At 33.7% G+C, this 19,004-nt stretch overlaps 1 protein-coding gene across 1 annotated transcript; it reads left to right on the top strand.

Annotated features, from left to right (window-relative positions):
• The first annotated feature begins 55 nt into the window (after nt 1-55).
• LOC127702447 (prefoldin subunit 2-like) lies at nt 56-12,775 on the top strand. Its single transcript, XM_052206648.1, has 3 exons — nt 56-191; nt 11,213-11,336; nt 11,902-12,775. Exons 1-3 carry the CDS (start codon nt 67-69, stop codon nt 12,073-12,075), a joined length of 423 nt encoding a protein of 140 aa, XP_052062608.1. The 5' UTR covers nt 56-66; the 3' UTR covers nt 12,076-12,775.
• The last annotated feature ends 6,229 nt before the right edge of the window (nt 12,776-19,004 follow it).

The raw sequence follows: 19,004 nt of genomic DNA on the forward strand, positions 1-19,004 counted from the left end.
CCAAATCTAATTCAAAATATTGGTATATATATTTGGATTTCGTTTTCTTAGACGAAGAGCATTAAAATGGCTGCGAAAGGAAAAGGCAAAACACAGGAGCAAATAGTTGCTGGTTTTCAGGAATTAAGACAACAACAAAGAGCAGTTGCTAGCAAAATATCAGAGCTAAATGTAGATTTAAAGGAACACGAGTTAGTTCTCCATAATTATTACTATAAAGCTTGTATTTTAACCACGTGTTTGGTTGAAAAGGGGGAGACAACCTTTTTTTTTTAGAAATGCCTGGAGATCATGTTTACACTTGATAGCAACTATCATCACAAAATGTGGTGTTATCTTGTTATTGACATCAAATGAAGATTTAGTTTTCTTGTCTAAAGATCTGCTTAATTCTATAGCAGTTAAGGATATGAATAAAATTGTACTACTGTAGGTGTAATACCACCATTGATTTTCCCCTATTAGTCTTTGTTAAATTTGCACTTTTCAAAAAATTGTGCAGAATTTATCTTTGTTTCAAATAAAGAAATACTTGGCATGAGTAAAGTTTGATCCTGTCCAGTACTATAGAAAAAATTTCACATAACATTTCATTGCATATAAGAAAATAACCATCACTGGAAGTTAACCAATCAAATTTTCCCCCTTTTTTAACCTGTATACAAGCTTTAGTAACCATGTAACCTCAAGTTTCCAAAATATTCTATAGAAACCCCAAATAAAAAAATAATGGTGCTTTGAAATACCCAAGATATATGTTTATGACCCAGAAATGTTTTACTGCAATGAAATGTATGATCAATTACCTACAACTGTCAAATTCAAGGGAATATTTTTTTTCGACCTATTTTCGTATGCAACCGGATGTGACGTACTATGATTTGGTGGTATTACACCTAAAGAAGACTTTTTTGTTAAATAAACTGAATGTGACTTTTTTCCTTTGTTATACTGGTTATTTCAAGCATTCCTGTCAAGTTTTGTCATAATCAGTTCAATAGTTTGAGAAAAATCTAGTATAATGTAAGACGACATCTGCAGCGATTCGAGCTAAATTTCTTCGAAAAATCCAAACCAAGCCGCATCATGATAGAATATAGTGTGGACCAATAAATGATCAAATATTTATCTCATCTGCCTACAAACAGTTGAATATGATACAAAAGATGACTTTAGGATGATAAATACTACCAATGGACCTCTTTGTCTTCCTTATAAGGTCTCTTTTGGTCCATTTATACCTCTCATTTCCTCAAAATTTCTACTTTATAGGCCAATAAATAAAAATTTTGGGGTAACTTTCACTCATTTATGATAGAAATGTTATAATAAATGATTAATTGAAGTATTCAAGCTGAATGAACTATCCGTATAAAAGTTTACTGTCTCCAAGGAGGTTTCAATAAGTCCTTACGTAAAACTTAAATTTACGCCGCGTTCCAGAGAGGGACATAAAAAGCTTCTCTTTTGGTGAATAATTTGTTGTTACTGCTTTAAAAATAATTTCATTTACTTAAAACTATATATTTATTAAAGTATTTCTTAGGAAAAATTTTCTAGTATAGCAGAATATAAGAAAGAAGGAGAAAAAGCTCCCCAAAACTCTAAGTATGGCTTATTCTGTCAACTAATATTCATGGTAAAGTCCTATTTCAAGGAAATTTTCTCATAAAATGTGTTTTGGAGACTCAATCCACTCAGAATATTTCATTATTAGTAATATTTCACTTAAATAGCAAGAAATTTTAACACATGAGAGTACTCACAAGGTCAAAGGTGCATGTACAGCTTCCTATATTAGGTGTAATACCACCATTGATTTTCCCCTATTAGTCTTTGTTAAATTTGCACTTTTCAAAAAATTGTGCAGAATTTATCTTTGTTTCAAATAAAGAAATACTTGGCATGAGTAAAGTTTGATCCTGTCCAGTACTATAGAAAAAATTTCACATAACATTTCATTGCATATAAGAAAATAACCATCACTGGAAGTTAACCAATCAAATTTTCCCCCTTTTTTAACCTGTATACAAGCTTTAGTAACCATGTAACCTCAAGTTTCCAAAATATTCTATAGAAACCCCAAATAAAAAAATAATGGTGCTTTGAAATACCCAAGATATATGTTTATGACCCAGAAATGTTTTACTGCAATGAAATGTAGGATCAATTACCTACAACTGTCAAATTCAAGGGAATATTTTTTTTCGACCTATTTTCGTATGCAACCGGATGTGACGTACTATGATTTGGTGGTATTACACCTGTAGTGAAGATAATTCAGATTCTCAATAGACAATAGACGTATTTACACTTGTATGCAAATTTGTCCGCCATTACTTAAAATCACACAAGTTCCCGTCAAATTTGACATCACAATTTTAAATATTTGACGTCATAATTAAAAATTGATTGTTGCTTGACGTCAAAAATTTATTTGGAGACCGATCTAAGATCATTCTGAGACAAAATTCAGCTAAATACGAAAAGTGTAAATACAAATATACCTTTATTCTGAACCATATTCTTATTTGGCCTCACACAGATTCTCTTATCATATTCCACTAAGGAAGAGCTATAAAGTTAAGAGTTATCACACTTCAAACCAGCATGGACATGTGCAGTGGTTAATCTAAGCTCTAGCCTTTTTTTTTTAATTCATTCCTCCTTTTAAGTTTTGCTCAGTTTACTAACACTTTTGTACATTACAGGGCGTACAAAACACCTTAATGCTATTTGTCCACCATTACTGGACTTCACAGGGTTTGACACTAACTAAATGTATGTACTAGCCTGCAGGGCTAGTGAAATTATTATTCTACTAGTCCTCTTGTCAATTCACTAGCCCTCCAAATGCTGAAGGCACTTGGACGGTCATGCCACCAGCACGATCATATCTAGGAGGGTCTGGGGCATGCCCCCCCCCCCCAGAAAATTTTGATACAAATGAAGCTAAATCCTGTGTTCTGGAGCATTTCCAGAGGGTTTTGAACATGTTTTGTTTCATGAAATTTCACTGGTTTGCTAATAAAAAATACCCAAAAAAAAAAAATATTTTCATATTTTAATCATCTACATGTATATTAAGAATGTGTTCAACTTATTTTGAAGACCCCTTTAGATCATTACTTCATCATCATCCTCATTTTAATGATCATTACTACTAGTGTCTTTAATGAAGATGGATAAGTAAGGGATCTAAAAAAACACCCACAAAAGAGGAAAGGTTTGCCCTTGCTGTTTTTTGTCATAATTCTTCATGGACTCCTTCTTTTCCCTTGTTGTTTGTCAGTTTATTTTTTTTTTGTCCTTGTTTTTTGTCACAATTCTTCATGGACTCCTTCTTTTCCCTTTTTGTATGTCAGTTTTTTTTTTTTTTTTGCAGGACAAGATTTTATTCCTAAAAATCTGCATATTTTTACCAGAGACCAAGGATTTGTATAGTATACAAATCCTTGCAGAGACCTTTAATTTTGTATATATGACAATAATTCAGTGATATTGTTTGCCTCAAATTACATTAGAAATACAGCTTTTTCCCCTGGAGAAAATTCCCAATTACTAAACAAAATGGCTTAAAATTCCTCACAATAAGTTGTACATTTTTGCCAAACAGTGATGGTATCAGTAGTAATGTATGTAAATTTCGTATTCATGTTATTATTTTGATATTATGAAAGCACTTTTGAGATCCAGGTTTCTGATTAGAATCATCACATCGTTTGTAACACACTTGGTTTTCAATGTATTAAGTACCATCATTGTTTCCGTTTCTTTCCCCTTCCTCAAAAGTACCTTTCATGTTAAAAATGTCTTGACAATCATGGCTCCAAAATGAGATGAAATTGATAATAAAGAATAGAATTTAGTGATATGTATCATTTTTACTCTTTTCAATAACTTTTTAACTTCAGAACAATGATTTTTTTTGTATGAAAGTTCTTTGTTTTAAATATTGGATGTATCTCAGCTTCTGTACCAACTCATGATTTGATAACTGGTCTGGAACTTAATGTAATGACTTTGAAGTGGGTAGTAAATTTTGGTCAAAACCTTAATTTGAAGTAACATGTACATGTCAAAGTCATTTGGGGTTGAAAAATGATTAAAATATTTCTTTTTATACCACCAAGTTCACTTTGAAAGAGTACTCTGACATCAGACATGTTCATGATGTTGTATCTCAGTCTTCTGTGATTTAAGCACATTTTTGAAATAATACATATAAATTTAAGGCAGTGGATATTCTTCTGGCTAGCTGGAAAAATAGCAAAAAATGTCTATCCTTCCGGGCACCTGGAAGAATAGCTTTTCTCTGCTATTATGCTATAAGTCTGGCCATACATAAGAATGAATAATGAATATGGCCTTCGTTAGTGGTTATTCATGTTATTGTAGCATCCAATGGAGAATGTAGTGGCAAAAAATTTATCTCGCATGCAATCACTGAGAATTGGACTATTCATTTTTTGCACATTCTCCGAGCAGACGTTACTGGTAATAAACTCAAGATAAAACGTTCTGGAAAATAGTAATAATGAATAAAAAAAAAAAAATTAAAACAGAATTATTATTGGAATAAACTTTCCATGTATCAACTTCGATTTATTTTTCTACTGGCTGTTCTATGGAACATGCTGATTCCCCGTAAATATAAACAGCTTGGCAAATGAGATAAAAAGAAGAATATCAACATCGATTGATATGCAACAAATACACTTTTGTGTAACTAATAGTTTTGACAAAAAATTGTGCAAAAAAGTTAACATTCATTCACTAAAACAAAATCAATATGCAAATAAAATCATGAAAATTACTTCATAGTATACAGCATATTCAGAATTTTTTTTATGCTAAGGGAATGGGAAGGGGGCAAAAGTGTCTCTCCTTTTTTTCTTCCTGCAAGGTTAGGAGTCAGACCACTGATTTATGGCTTCAATGGACATCTACATATGTATGATTCTTAAAGAAGATCCTGAATTTGTCATTTCCTTGAAGTTTGGTTCCAACGAAGTCATCAAATGATTTTGCACGATTTTTTTATTCAAAATGTGCGATGATTTTTAACACATAGAAAATAAGAGAAAAGGATAGGCACATGTAAACTGCCACCAAAGTAAGATTGTGTTTACGATAGCAAAAACATAATATTTTTATACGACTGCAAAAAAAAATTTTTGGATCGTATAATGGTATGATGTCGTCGTCGTCTGAAGACACACTGGTTTGCGGACAATAACTTTAATTTAAGTGAATGGATCTCTATGAAATTTTTTAAGAAGGTTCAATACCACAAAAGGAAGGTTGGGATTGATTTTGGGGATGATGGTCCCAACTGTTTAGGAATTAGGGGCCCAAAAGGGGCCCAAAACAAGCATTTTTCTAGTTTCAGGATAATAACTTGTGTATAAGTATTTCGATTGCTCAGAAATTGTACCACAATGTTTAATACCACAAGTATAAGGTTGGGATTTATTTTAGGGGTTATGGGGCCAACAGTTTAGGAATTAAGGGCCAAAAAGGGGCCAAAAACTAGCATTTTTCTTGTTTCCAGACAATAACTTGTGTGTAAGTGTATGGATCTCTCTGACATTGTACCACAAGGTTCCATATAACAAAGGAAAGGCTGTGATTGAGTTTGGGGTTAATTGCCCCAAACATGTAGGAATTAGGGGCCAAAAAAAGGCCAAAAACAAGCAATTTTCTAGTTTCCAGACAATATGGATCTCTCTGAAATTGTACTACAATGTTCCATACTACAAAGGAAAGGCTGGGATTGAGTTTTGGGGTTATTGCTCCAAGGGGGGTTTCAAAAAGTTGGGGGGGGGGGGATTTTTTTCCAATTTTTTTAAGGGATTCATATTTTTTTTTCAAATTTTTTTCAAATTTCGAATTTTTTGAAAAGTTTCAAGAAGAAATCTTCAATTGCACGGTATTGCGCAATAGATTTGAAAGATCTTTGAACACATTTATTTTGTGTCAGAAACCTATATTATGTCAAAAATTTGATCACAATCCAAATTCAGACAGTATCAAGCTTGAATATTGTGTCCAAATTTGCCCAACTGTTCAGGGTTCGACCTCTGCGGTCATATCAGGCTGCGCTCAGCAAAGCATTTTATTTTTTAATTGAGACCATAAATAAAACTTAATAAAAAAAGGATGGGTTCAAATCTCACCACTTCTCCCTCTCAGTTTCAAAAAGAGAAGTCACTTCTCCCTATGATTCTGAAGTAGTGTGAGCCCTGCCCCAACCCTGGTCTTCTATTCCCAGTCCAGGCATATATAAGTGCATGTTCATAGATCTCTGTTGTAGTAGAACTTAGAAATAATTCGTCCAAGTATATTTTTTTTTAATTGTTTTCCTGTGAATTGTTGTTATGCGTTTTGCCTCCATTGATACGTGAGTCATGGAGTAAATCAGCAATTTCAGTTTGATTTCACACTTTTTGTAATATTAGAAACACTTAACAAGTGATATAATTTGTGAAAAGACAATTAATAAATTACACTATCGTTCATGAATCACGGTACTCAGTAATTCAATAAATTACACCATCGTTCATGAATCCTGGTACTCAGTAATCCTCTCTGTTTACGTGCACACGCTAAAGTTCTGGAGTATGTCCTATAGAAATTTATTTAAAAGCAGTCACAAGTCAGGAGCCTCTGGCCTTTGTTAGTCTTGTATCATTTTTATACGACCGCAAAAAAATTTTTGTGGTCGTATATTGGTATGACGTTGGCGTAGTCGTCGTCGGCGTCCGTTGTCGTCGTCTGGCGTCGTCCGGCGTCGTCCGAAGACACATTGGTTTTCGCACTCTAACTTTAGTTTAAGTGAATGGATCTCTATGAAATTTTACCACAAGGTTCAATACCACAAAAGGAAGGTTGGGATTGATTTTGGGGGTTATGGTACTAACAGTAAAGGAATTAGGGGCCAAAAATAAGCATTTTTGTAACTTCCAGACATAACTTGTGTGTTAGTGTATGGATCTCTCTGACATTGTACCACAAGGTTCCATATCACAAAAGGAATGCTGGGATTGATTTTGGGGGTAATTGCCTCAACATTTTAGGAATTAGGGGCCAAAAAAGGGGCAAAAAACAAGCATTTTTCTAGTTTCATGACAATAACTTGTGTGTAAGTATATGGATCTTTCTGAAATTGTACTACAAGGTTCCATATCACAAAAGGAAAGCTGGAATTGAGTTTGGGGGTAATTGCCGAAACGTTTAGGAATTGGGGGCCAATAAGGGGCCAAAAATAAGCATTTTTCTAGTTTCAGGACAATAACTTGTGTGTAAGTGTATGGATCTTTCTGAAATTGTACTACAAGGTTCCATATCACAAAGGGAAAGCTGGGTTTGAGTTTGGGGGTAATTGCCCTAAATGTTTAGGAATTTGGGGCCAAAAAGGGCCCAAAAAACACATTTTTATATGCCCGTTTACGGGACGTATTATGGTATACCTCTGTCCGTCCGTCCGTCTGTCCGTCCGTCGTCAACATGTCGGACATTAACTCATAAACGCTTTAACCAATTTGCATAAAACTTTGGTGAATTGTTTATATCTATTGACGTGAGCTCCCTTTCGTTTTTTATAAATTTTGAATATTACGTTTCTGAGTTATGGGGTTTTATTCATTAAAAAAAGGGGGATTTTCCAGTTTTCGGACAATAACTCAAGAATGCTTTCACCAACTTGCAAGAAATTGTGGTGAATTGTTTATATCTATTGACATGAGCTCCCTTTTGATTTTTATAAATTTTAGATTTTACGTTTCCGAGTTACAGGGTTTTATTCATAAAAAAGGGGGATTTTCCAGTTTTCTGACAAAAACTCAAAAATGCTTTCAGCAGTTCTTATGAAACTATGGTGAATTGTTTATATCTATTTAAGTAAGCTCCCTTTAGAATTTTATAAATTTTACATTTTACATTTCTGAGTTATGGGGTTTTATTCATTAAAAGAGGGGGGATTTTCAAGTTTTCGGACAATAACTCAAAAATGCTGTCAGCAATTCTCATGAAACTTTGGTGAATTGTTTATATCTATTGATGTAAGCTCCCTTTTGATTTTCATAAATTTCTAATATGACATTGAGAATTAATTGAACTTTATTTGTTTATAGTCTGACAACAGATTTACTAAGTATTGCGCAACAGCACAGTGTATTGCACAACAGCAAGAAATCTTTAATTGAATATAAATTCAATTCATATAAACAATTTCAAGTTCTTTGACTACATTTATTCAGAAACCTGTAATATGTCAAATATTTAATTACAATCCAAATTCAGACCTGTATCAAGCTTGAATATTGTGTCCATTTTTGCCCCAACTGTTCAGGGTTGGACCTCTGCGGGCGTATCCAGCTGCGCTCAGCGAAGCAGTTTATTCTAAATTCCAGACAATAACTTGTGTTCAAGTGTATGGATCTCTCTGAAATTGTACTGCAAGGTACCATACCACAAAGTGAAGGCTGGGATTGAGTTTGGGGGTGATGAATCATTAGGGGGTTCAAAAAATTTGGGGGGGGGGGATTTTTTTTTTTCCTTTTTTTTCTTTTTTTCCTTTTTTTTTTCTTTTAAAATTTTCCTTTAAAGTTGGTTATTTCTGATTTATATTTAAAAGCAAATAATAATAATATGGTAGGAGATACACACCAAACAGGATGTGTAAATTATTATATAGTAAGTATTGTGCAATAGCAAGAAATTTTCAATTGCACAGTATTGCACAATAGCAAGAAATCTTCAATTGCACAGTATTGCGCAATAGCAAGAAATTTTCAATTGCACAGTATAGCGCAATAGCAAGAAATATTCAATAGCACAATATTGCGCATTAGCAAGAAATTGTCAATTGTACAGTATTGCGCAATAGCAAGAAATATTTAATTGCACAGTATTGTGCAAAAGAACTTCGTATACCGGTAATTGCTTATTTCTTGACCAATTTCAATGGGGTTTTATTCTTGAATTCTTGGGGTTCTATAATATGCTGAATCTAACCGTGTATTTAGTTTTTGGATTTTGGGCCCCGTTTTTAAATTGGTCCACATTGAGGTCCAAAGGGTCCAAAAATTAAACACTGTTTGATTTCATCAAAAATTGAATTATTGGGGTTCTTTGATATGCCGAATCTAACCGTGTATTTAGATTCTTAATTTCTGGTTCCATTTTCAAATTGGTCTACATTAAGGTCCAAAGGGTCCAAAATTAAACTTAGTTTGATTTTAACAAAAATTGAATTCTTAGGGTTCTTTGATATGCTGAATCTAAACATGTATTTAGATTTTTTATTATGGGCCCAGTTTTCAAGTTGGTCCAAATCGGGGTCCAAAATTAAACTTTGTTTGATTTCAACAAAAATTGAATATATGGGGTTGTTTGATATGCTGAATCTAACCATGTATTTAGATTTTTGATTTTTGGGCCCCGTTATCAACTTTGTCCACATTGAGGTCAAAAGGGTCCAAAATTAAACTTTGTTTGATTTCATCAAAAATTGAATTCTTGGGGTTCTTTGATATGCTGAATCTAATCATGTATTTAGATTTTGGATATTGGACCATAATAGGTGAATGTCCAATTTAAAATTTTTAAGTACTTAGACCACATTCATTCTGTGTCAGAAACCTATGCTGTGTCAAATATTTAATCACAATCCAAATGCAAAGCTGTATCAAGCTTGAATGTTGTGTCCATACTTGGCCCAACTGTTCAGGGTTCGACCTCTGCGGTCGTATCAAGCTGCGCCCTGCGGAGCATTTTATTAATTTTAGTTTCTTGTGTATAATTTGGAGTTTAGTATGACGTCCATTATCACTGAACTAGTATACATATTTGTTTAGGGGCCAGCTGAAGGACGCCTCCGGGTGCAGGGGTTTCTCGCTGCATTGAAGACCCATTGGTGGCCTTCGGTTGTTGTCTGCTCTATGGTCGGGTTGTTGTCTCTTTGACACATTCCCCATTTCCATTCTCAATTTTACATTCTCTCTAATTTTCTTTAGGACAACTTTAAAGATAAATCATGATCTCAAAATCTCAAAACGGCCATTGCATACACACGTTTGCAATCGGACACCTCATCCGGGATGCTTTCCACGCCACATGATACTTCTGTTGATATTGAACATTTGTGCATCCGAAAACGGATGGTCGGAAAAATAGAGATATTTAGCTATTCTTCCAGCTAGCCGGAACAAAAGACACTCAGTATATTTACATGCATTTTTTATTATTAATTGTTTTGGCTTTTAACTAGCTGTCAGTAACTGCGAGTACTCTCAAATCGTACTTTCTTGTTTATTTGACCTGTTGATACTAATTGTATTGCTTTTTTGTTATTTAATGTTAATCAGGGTTATATCTGGTCTATACACCAGCTTTGATAAGTGTTTGGTATAACTATAAATTTTCACTACGTACTATGAACATCAAAATTATTTATTTTGTAAAAATATTTCGTTTCTCTATTGGTACTGTACATGTATACCTAACAACAAAATTATTTTCATTTACCTGCGTTTAAAGTTATTGCAAATGGCTGATATTTTTGTTCGATCATATTGTTTTTCTTTAATTGTTTAACATTTCTTACCGATATATAACATGTTACTTTTATTATTCTTCCCTTAGTTTATTTATTTTGTATTTACATTGTGTCATAGGTCAAATTTATTTGTTCAGTGTATGTTCAATGGTGTTAATATGTCCTTTGATTGAGTTAAGCTATTTCAGTTGATATTTTATAGTGTGTCTTTCTATGTTGTGATGTTACACTATTTTTTCAGAAAAAGGGTGAAGGTTTGGTACCATTAAAACGTTTAAACCCGCTGCATTTGTTTGCACCTGTCCTAAGTCAGGAATCTGATTTTCAGTAGTTGTCGTTTGTTGATGTGGTTCATAAGTGTTTCTCGTTTCTTGTTTTTTATATAGATTAGACTGTAGGTTTTCCCGTTTGAATGGTTTTACACTAGTAATTTTTTGGGGCCCTTTATAGCTTACTGTTCGGTGTGAGCCAAGGCTCCGTGTTGGAAGACCGTACTGTGACCTATAATGGTTTACTTTTATAAATTTTGACTTGGATGGAGAGTTGTCTCATTGGCACTCATACCACATCTTCTTATATCTATATAGTATAAAAAATTTGATCAAAATGTATTCGATGAAAAATTTTAATATTTATTTATATTTTTTTCAGAATAGTAATAGATACATTAAAAGAAACAGAATCTAGTAGAAAATGTTTCAGGATGGTAGGAGGAGTTTTAGTAGAACATACAGTAGAAGGTGTATTACCTGCATTAACTAATCATAAAGAACAGGTGAGTATATAAATAATATAGTTCATAATTGACATTAGAGTGGTACTAGTTTGATGATATACACTGAATCAAGCTAATTTTTCTCTCGTTTCAATTACGGTAAAAATGATGTAAATATTAGAATGGCAGACATTGAGAAAATATTTGTTAAAGATATTTACCACAAATACAAATCACACTTTTGGTAAGAAATAAAAAGTGAATCACATATAAAAATAAAATTGAGAATGGAAATGGGGAATGTGTCAAAGAGACAACAACCCGACCAAAGAGCAGAAAACAGCCCAAGGCCACCAATGGGTCTTCAACAAAGCGAGAAAATCGAGCACCCAGGCTTCAGCTGGCCCATAAACAAAAATGTGTACTAGTTCAGTGAAAATGGAAGTCACACTAAACTCCGAAACATATAAATAAACTAAGATTAAAAAAAACATAATAGACTAACAAAGGCCAGAGGCTCCTGACTTGGCACATATATATATTTGCAAATTGAGTATATTGTGAATTAAATATGTCCTTAAGAACAGTGTTTATTTTCAACTCTTATTTTTTTATTTCTTTTCAGTTAAATAAAATGGTAGAAACTTTAACGAAACAGTTGGAGACGAAAGGAATAGAAATAAATAAATATAGAGAAGAATATAATTTACAAATAAAAGGAGAAGATTCAAGGGGACAAGATAAGCAAGAAAAAGATGTTAAAACAACAGGAGGTGTGTTAGTGGCAAAGGAGACATAGCCAACTATTCATTTGATTGTTCTATTTATTGATAAAAATTTTCTTATGTTTGTACAAAAGATCTAAGACAGTGCTAAATATTCTAAACAAATTAGTGATTTATGAGGTAAAAATGTGTTCAAGGCATAATTAATGTAGCTATTTTTCTGACATCTTTATTTTTCATTTGAACAAAATTTTCTTCTTTACTTATAATGTACATTTTATTATGAAAGAACAAATTCATTTAAGCTCAGAAGGTCACAGACTTCAATTGTCCATCTTGGTTTTACAATTGTAATCATTTAAAAGTATTATTGAAAGTTCATTACCTGTTATAAGATATAAACAATAAATATTATGCTCCCTTGGCTTCTATTTTAATCTTGTAACTTAGAACCTGGTAAGAACGATAAAATATTTGTCAATGATCTCTCATTAATAAATTAACTAAAAGAGCCAATTGTTGATCCGTAGTGCAATAGGAAGACAGAATAATGTGACCATTTAGGAACGATTTTCATTTTGCCCCTTCTACTCAGTTGAATTGCTAGAAGTAAGAATGTGCAGAGTCCAAAAAAATCTGTTATACAGTGTTCTTATTTATATTACAAAGCTTGCATTTGTTTCATTTTGTACCTATGCTATTTTGTTATGTTGAAATACAATGTATTGTGAATGTGTTTTGTATGAAACATTAATAAATCTATATCATTTTTTAGTTATTTGTGTGCATGAAAAATCTTAAAAGTACAGCATAAATCAAAGAATGAGCTCAATACTAAGTTCATTATTGATTGATTGATTGTTTGTTACTTGTTTAATGTCTAGTGGCAAATATTTCATGCTCATGCAGGACAGAGAACAAATTATCAATTAATACATTATGTGGTTCTAGAAGGTAGGTCGCCATGGGTGAATGGATGGAAAATTGGACTGCCACAGGAATATAAGGGTATGTAGAATAGGAATAAAAATTTTGCAATAATCACCTACAAACAAGTACTATACCTTTGATAAACTGGTTACTGTAAAGTCAATAATTAATGCATACATTTATTATTGAAAATCCTTGACCACTGGCACAAATGTGACATTTCATTTTCACATCAAATCATGTTTTTTGAGGGGATGAAGCAATTAGATTTTGAATTGGATTGATTGATGGATTGTTGGTTGCTTAACATCCAGTGGCAAATATTTCATGCATGTTCAGGATGAGAACAAATTAACAATAAATACAATAGGTAGGTGCGGTAATAGAGGTCAACTGGGTTGATGTTGGGAAAATTTGGACTGCCACTGGAAAATATATGGTATATATGATAGGGACAGAAATTTAGCCTTGCAACAGGCCATCTATGGACCCCTCAAAGAGGTGTTGCAAGGGTTCTTAACGTGCAGAGAGTGTGACACTCTCTCTACACGAGGCATCTGATTTAATGTCCCCATTCTGACCGGACGTGGCTGCGTACTTGATACATCCCTCACAGCCAAACGAACACCCCACTTTGGCAAGGGTTTTTCTGCTGGTCGGAAGAAGACCTGTAGTGACCATATTTCTATTCCCCAGTCACCCTTGGGAGTTTTGAATTGGAGATAAATATATTAAATACTTTGTTCTGAGATGACAAACTTAGCCTATCTTGTAGACCATCTAAATTTATGGCTAAACTTCACAAAGACAACAATCCTCCTGATGGATGAACAATCAATTCCTGCTGATGTTTAATGATTTTAACTTGTATTTGTCATGATTTACTACAAGCACTCTTAGATAATTAAAACCACCTCAACACGTCATTCTTTTGTAATATTGGTTATAATGTTTTGTCCTCGTTAAAGGGACTTTTTATACGGCCGCAAAAAATTTTGCGGTTGTATGTTGGTATCACGTCGTCGTTGTCAGCGTCCTCCAAAGACATTTGGTTTCCGGACAATAACTTGAGTAAATGTAAATAGAAATCTATGAAATTTAAATACAAGGTTTAAAACCACAAATGGAAGGTTGGGATTGATTTTGGGGGTTATAGTCCTAACAGTTTAGGAATTGGGGGCCAAAAAGGGGCCCAAATAAGCATTTTTATACGACCGCATAAAATTTTTTGGGATCGTATGATGTTGTCGTCGTCGTCCGAAGACACATTGATTTCCGGACAATAACTCAAGTTTAAGTGAATGGATCTCTATGAAATATTTTAAGAAGGTTCAAACTTCAATAGCATAAAAGGAAGGTTGGGATTGATTTTGGGGATGATGGTCCCAACCGTTTAGGAATTAAGGGGCCAAAAACAAGCATTTTTCTAGTTTCAGAATAATAAATTGTGTATAAGTATTTTGATTGCTCTGAAATTGTACCACAATGTTTAATACCACAAGTAAAAGGTTGGGATTCATTTTGGGGGTTATGGGGCCAACAGTGTAGGAATTAAGGGCCAAAAACAAGCATTTTTCTAGTTTCCAGACAATAACTTGTATGTTAGTGTATGGATCTTTCTGACATTGTAACACAAGGATCTATATAACAAAGGGAAGGCTGGGATTGAGTTTGGGATTAATTGCCCCAAACATGTAGGAATAAGGGGCCAAAAACAAGCATTTTTCTAGTTTCAAGCAAATAACTTGTGTTTAAGTGTATGGACCTCTCTGAAATTGTACTTCAAGGTTCCATACTACAAAGGAAAGGCTGGGATTGAGTTTTGGGGTTATTGCTCCAAGGGGGGGTTCTAAAAAGTTGGGGGGGATTTTTTTTTCCAATTTTGTTTAAGTGATTCATATTTTTTTTCAAAATTTTTCAAATTTCGAATTTTTGAAAAGTTTCAAGAAGAAATCTTCAATTGCACAGTATTGCGCAATAGATTTGTAAGATTTTTGAGCACATTTATTTTGTGTCAGAAACCTATATTATGTCAAAAATTTGATCACAATCCAAATTAGGACAGTATCAAGCTTGAATATTGTGTCCAAATTTGCCCCAACTGTTCAGGGTTCGACCTCTGCGGTCATATCAGGCTGCGCTCAGCGAAGCATTTTATTTTAGTTTCCAGACAATAAATTGTGGAACGGTGTATGGATCTCTCTGAAATTATACCACAAAAGGATGGTTAGGATTGGCTTTGGGGGGTTATGGCTCAAACTGTTTAGGAATTAGGGGCAAAAAAGGTGGAAAAACAAGGGTTTCCTGGTTAATGGACAATTTAAAAAAAAGTACAATGTTATGTTTGGATTACCTCCCTTACACTGCTTTTAAATTATGTATTAAGAAATGTTGTATTGTCTTGAGGTGATTAGCTGTCAATTTATTTTGTAGAAGTTACTATTTAAAAAGGGGGGGGGGTGAACTTTTTTTTTGGGGGGGGGGGGGTCAATTCGCAATAGCATAGTGTATTGCACAAAAGCAAAAAATTGAATATAAATTCAAATCATATAACCAATTCTATGTTCTTTGACTACAGTTATATTGTGTCAGAAACCTATTATGTGTCAAATATTTAATTACAATCCAAATTAACTAATCAGACCTGTATCAAGTCCGAATATTGTGTCCATTTTTGCCCCAACTGTTCAGGGTTGGACCTCTCCAGCTGCGCTCGGCGAAGCAATTTATTAAGTATTCGCATCCAACTATATGCAAGGGAGACAACTTTCCTTTCCAATTTTGTTATCCTGGTGGTGATGCTCTGTTGACTCGATCAAGTTAAGTTGTTGCTTCTTAAGCAAATAGTTATCTTTGGCATCTTAAATTTTTAAACTTGACTTAAGTCAACCATTTGTATAGGTTCCTTTGATCCGTATGGGAAATAAAATTTTTATATTTTTAATCAGCTAAATCTTCTCAAAAACGACATAGGCTTTTTAATCTGTACTGATTTGATGTCATAAAAGGCGCGCCGTAAGTGATAGTTCATTAATCCCACTGTACCACGAAAACAAGATGCGCTTGCCATAGCCAGAACTAACTTCTTTTCAATTTTGAAATGCAACGAATAATTCTTGCAAAAATGTTGTCAGAAGCACAGCTTAATGTCTGCCTTAGACCGAATAATCTGTCTCTTGTGTGGCTGCTTTTGTCATTTCATATTTTCTTTTTATCATTTACCTATTTATAATTTTTTTTTCTATTTTGTGTCCACACGGACACAAAAAAAAATATAAATAGCCAAATGATAAAAAGAAAATATGAAATGACAAAAGTAGCCACACAAGAGACAGATTATTCGGTCTATGTCTGCCTGAGTAGGGATAATATCGTCGGAAATAGACTACTGGGCATATACAAGTATATAAGCTCTTTAGGGACTCTACAGTTTCTTATCTTTTACCTTTTTACATCAGTATATAATTAAAGTATAAAATGCAAAACTTTCCGAATATTGGTATTAATTGAAACATTGTTCGACTTACAACTAGCGTACGAGTAGTGGAAAAAGTACCAAAACTTTTGTGATATCGTTTATGATGAAAGGTACCCATACTATTTAGCTCACCTGGCCTAAATAGCCAAGTCAGCTATTCTCATCACTTAGCATCCGTCGTCGTCCGATAACTTTAAAAAAAATCTCTGAAACTACGGGGCAAAATTTAACCAAACTTGGCCACAAATTACCATTGAGTTATCTACTAAGTAGATTAAAAATGGGCCAAAGTCTCAAATGGCCGGTTTGCAATATAGTAATGTAGTTGCAGTTACAAGAAGGTTGTAAACTTTTATGGAAATAAACTAAGTTCCCAAGTCCGGAAGAATGTGGAAAAAAATCCATAATAGCAGGTGCACTTGTTCAACCTGTGTACAATCTTTCTGTGAAGTATTAGGGATCTTGGTTGAAAACTGTAAAAGTTGAAAACTTGTACCCTCTTTTATAACTTTTGCTGAAAAAATGACTAAGTTTGAAAAAATGAGAAAAAATCCTCAAACAATTCCATAATAGCAGGTGTACAACTTCAACACATGTGCCATCGATCGTCCTGTTATGTTTCAGTGATCTGGGGTGAAAGTTGTAGGTGGAGTGGATTACACAAAACGTGTACCCTCTTTCATAAATTTTGCTGAAAAAAGAGTAAGTTCCCAAGTCTGGAAACATGAGAACTCCTCAAATAATTCCATAATAGCAGGGGCACAACTTCAACATACATATGTATGTGCGATCTTCCTGTGAAGTTCATGGATCTTGGTTGAAAACTGTAGGAAAACTAGATACAAACTTTCCCCCGCTCGCCAGCCCATCCGCCCGACATCACCATACTATAAGCCGAATTTGGACTTTGTCCAACCCAGCCGATGACCCCGCCTGCCAACCAACATGATTGACATGCAGCATAAAATAGCACATAATAAGGACAAAAAGCTACTTTTGTCTATTATCTAGAAAACAATAAGATAGATAGAAATTAATAATAAAAAAAAATCCACTAGGCAAGATCGAAAAATAAGTGGATATTGCTGAAATCTTTGGTCAACTTTTTATAAGAGTCAATGCCCTTAAATGAAATTTGTTACCAATCTATGCGTGTTTGCCTATTACCTCGAAAACAATAAAAGAAAGATAGAAACTTTAAAAAGCAAAAATGATCAGCAAGACAAGATTCGAAAATAGATCAGATTAGATGAAATTGTCATTTGTCTTCTTTTTGAATAACCCATTTTATTTTTACCCTTTTTGTGTTTTGGGCAAAAACTATATATAGAAGAAAGAAACTGGAAACAGAAAACATCAGCAATACAAAATCAACATAAAAAGATTTTAGTCATGAATTTTATGCTAGTTTAGAATGTTGGAGATTTCTATTGTTGAAGATTACTCTCAGACCTAGGTAAGCGACACACGCACTTTAGAGACTCTAGTTATCACGATATGTCAGGAACATTACCAGGGTTGCGTTCAATATCGTAGCAGCTACATAGTGCTACGTAGATTTTTGCCTACTGAACGAGTAGCTAGCCTAGCTGCTATCAATATCTATGTAGCAGCTAGGCTAGCTACACGTTCAATAGTCACAAATCTACGTAGCCCTATGAGGCCGCTACGATATTAAACGCAACCCTACTGTTGCTTTATGGGATACAAGTAGCTTTCAGTTTAATACTGTTACATGGACTATGGTGTTGGTTACCGATCCTTATTAGTTATTGATTTATATTCCCAACATTTTTAGAGACCTCGACATACTTTTGATTAATAAATTGATTGTTTGTTGCTTAACTCCAGTGGCAAATATTTCATGCATGTTCGGAATAACAAAACAATAAATTATTGGACAATAAAATAATGTTAAGAACTAATAACTTATAAAATGTCAATAAGACAGAAGTTTTCTTATCCAAGCCTAACCTTTTTAAACAAGTGTTCCTTATTTCGTAAGTGGTAATTTTATATAACTGGACTTGGATGGTAAGCATTATTTTAATTTACTGCACCCACTTCGTACTAACAATCTTTCACGAAAGCATTGCGCTAAAATGTTTTACCAGTTGATCAGTTTTAGAGGTGAATTCAAACTGCAATTGGGTAAAAAAAAGCAATTGGTATTGTGAAAGGATAAAGTCGACTTCTGAATAAGCACAGTAAAATAAAATTTTTAATGCGGATATTTATCCAACGTTTCTTATGTAGCAACACATATTCACGTGTGTTTAACAAATGTTTAATCTAGCCAGCGCACATGCACAATTATATATGACGGACTTAATAAAAACCAAACCACGTTGACTAAGAAGAATGTGATCAAAAGATTTGACGAGAAATTAGGAAGTGAATAATAGTTTCATTTTTTCTATCCCCTAAGAAAATACATTGTTCTATGATGTTCTCATGTTGTATGAGGAGGTCGAAAATGTTTAAAAGGACATTGATAATATACCATAGTAACACCATCTTCGCTAGCCAAGGGTGGCCATCAGTGAGAGGAGGGCACCGGTCACTGCCGGATAAAGCTCTTGGGTAGTAATACAC

This window comes from Mytilus californianus, unplaced genomic scaffold, assembly GCF_021869535.1.
Source record: "Mytilus californianus isolate M0D057914Y unplaced genomic scaffold, xbMytCali1.0.p SCAF_5, whole genome shotgun sequence".
Lineage (NCBI taxonomy): Eukaryota > Metazoa > Mollusca > Bivalvia > Mytilida > Mytilidae > Mytilus > Mytilus californianus.

Coding starts and splice junctions, on each gene's coding strand:
- LOC127702447 (XM_052206648.1), top strand. CDS start 67: ATGGCTGCGAAAGGAAAAGGCAAAACACAGGAGCAAATAGTTGCTGGT. Junction 192..11,212: donor GTAGATTTAAAGGAACACGA/GTTAGTTCTCCA, acceptor TATTTTTTTCAG/AATAGTAATAGATACATTAA. Junction 11,337..11,901: donor TAACTAATCATAAAGAACAG/GTGAGTATATAA, acceptor ATTTCTTTTCAG/TTAAATAAAATGGTAGAAAC.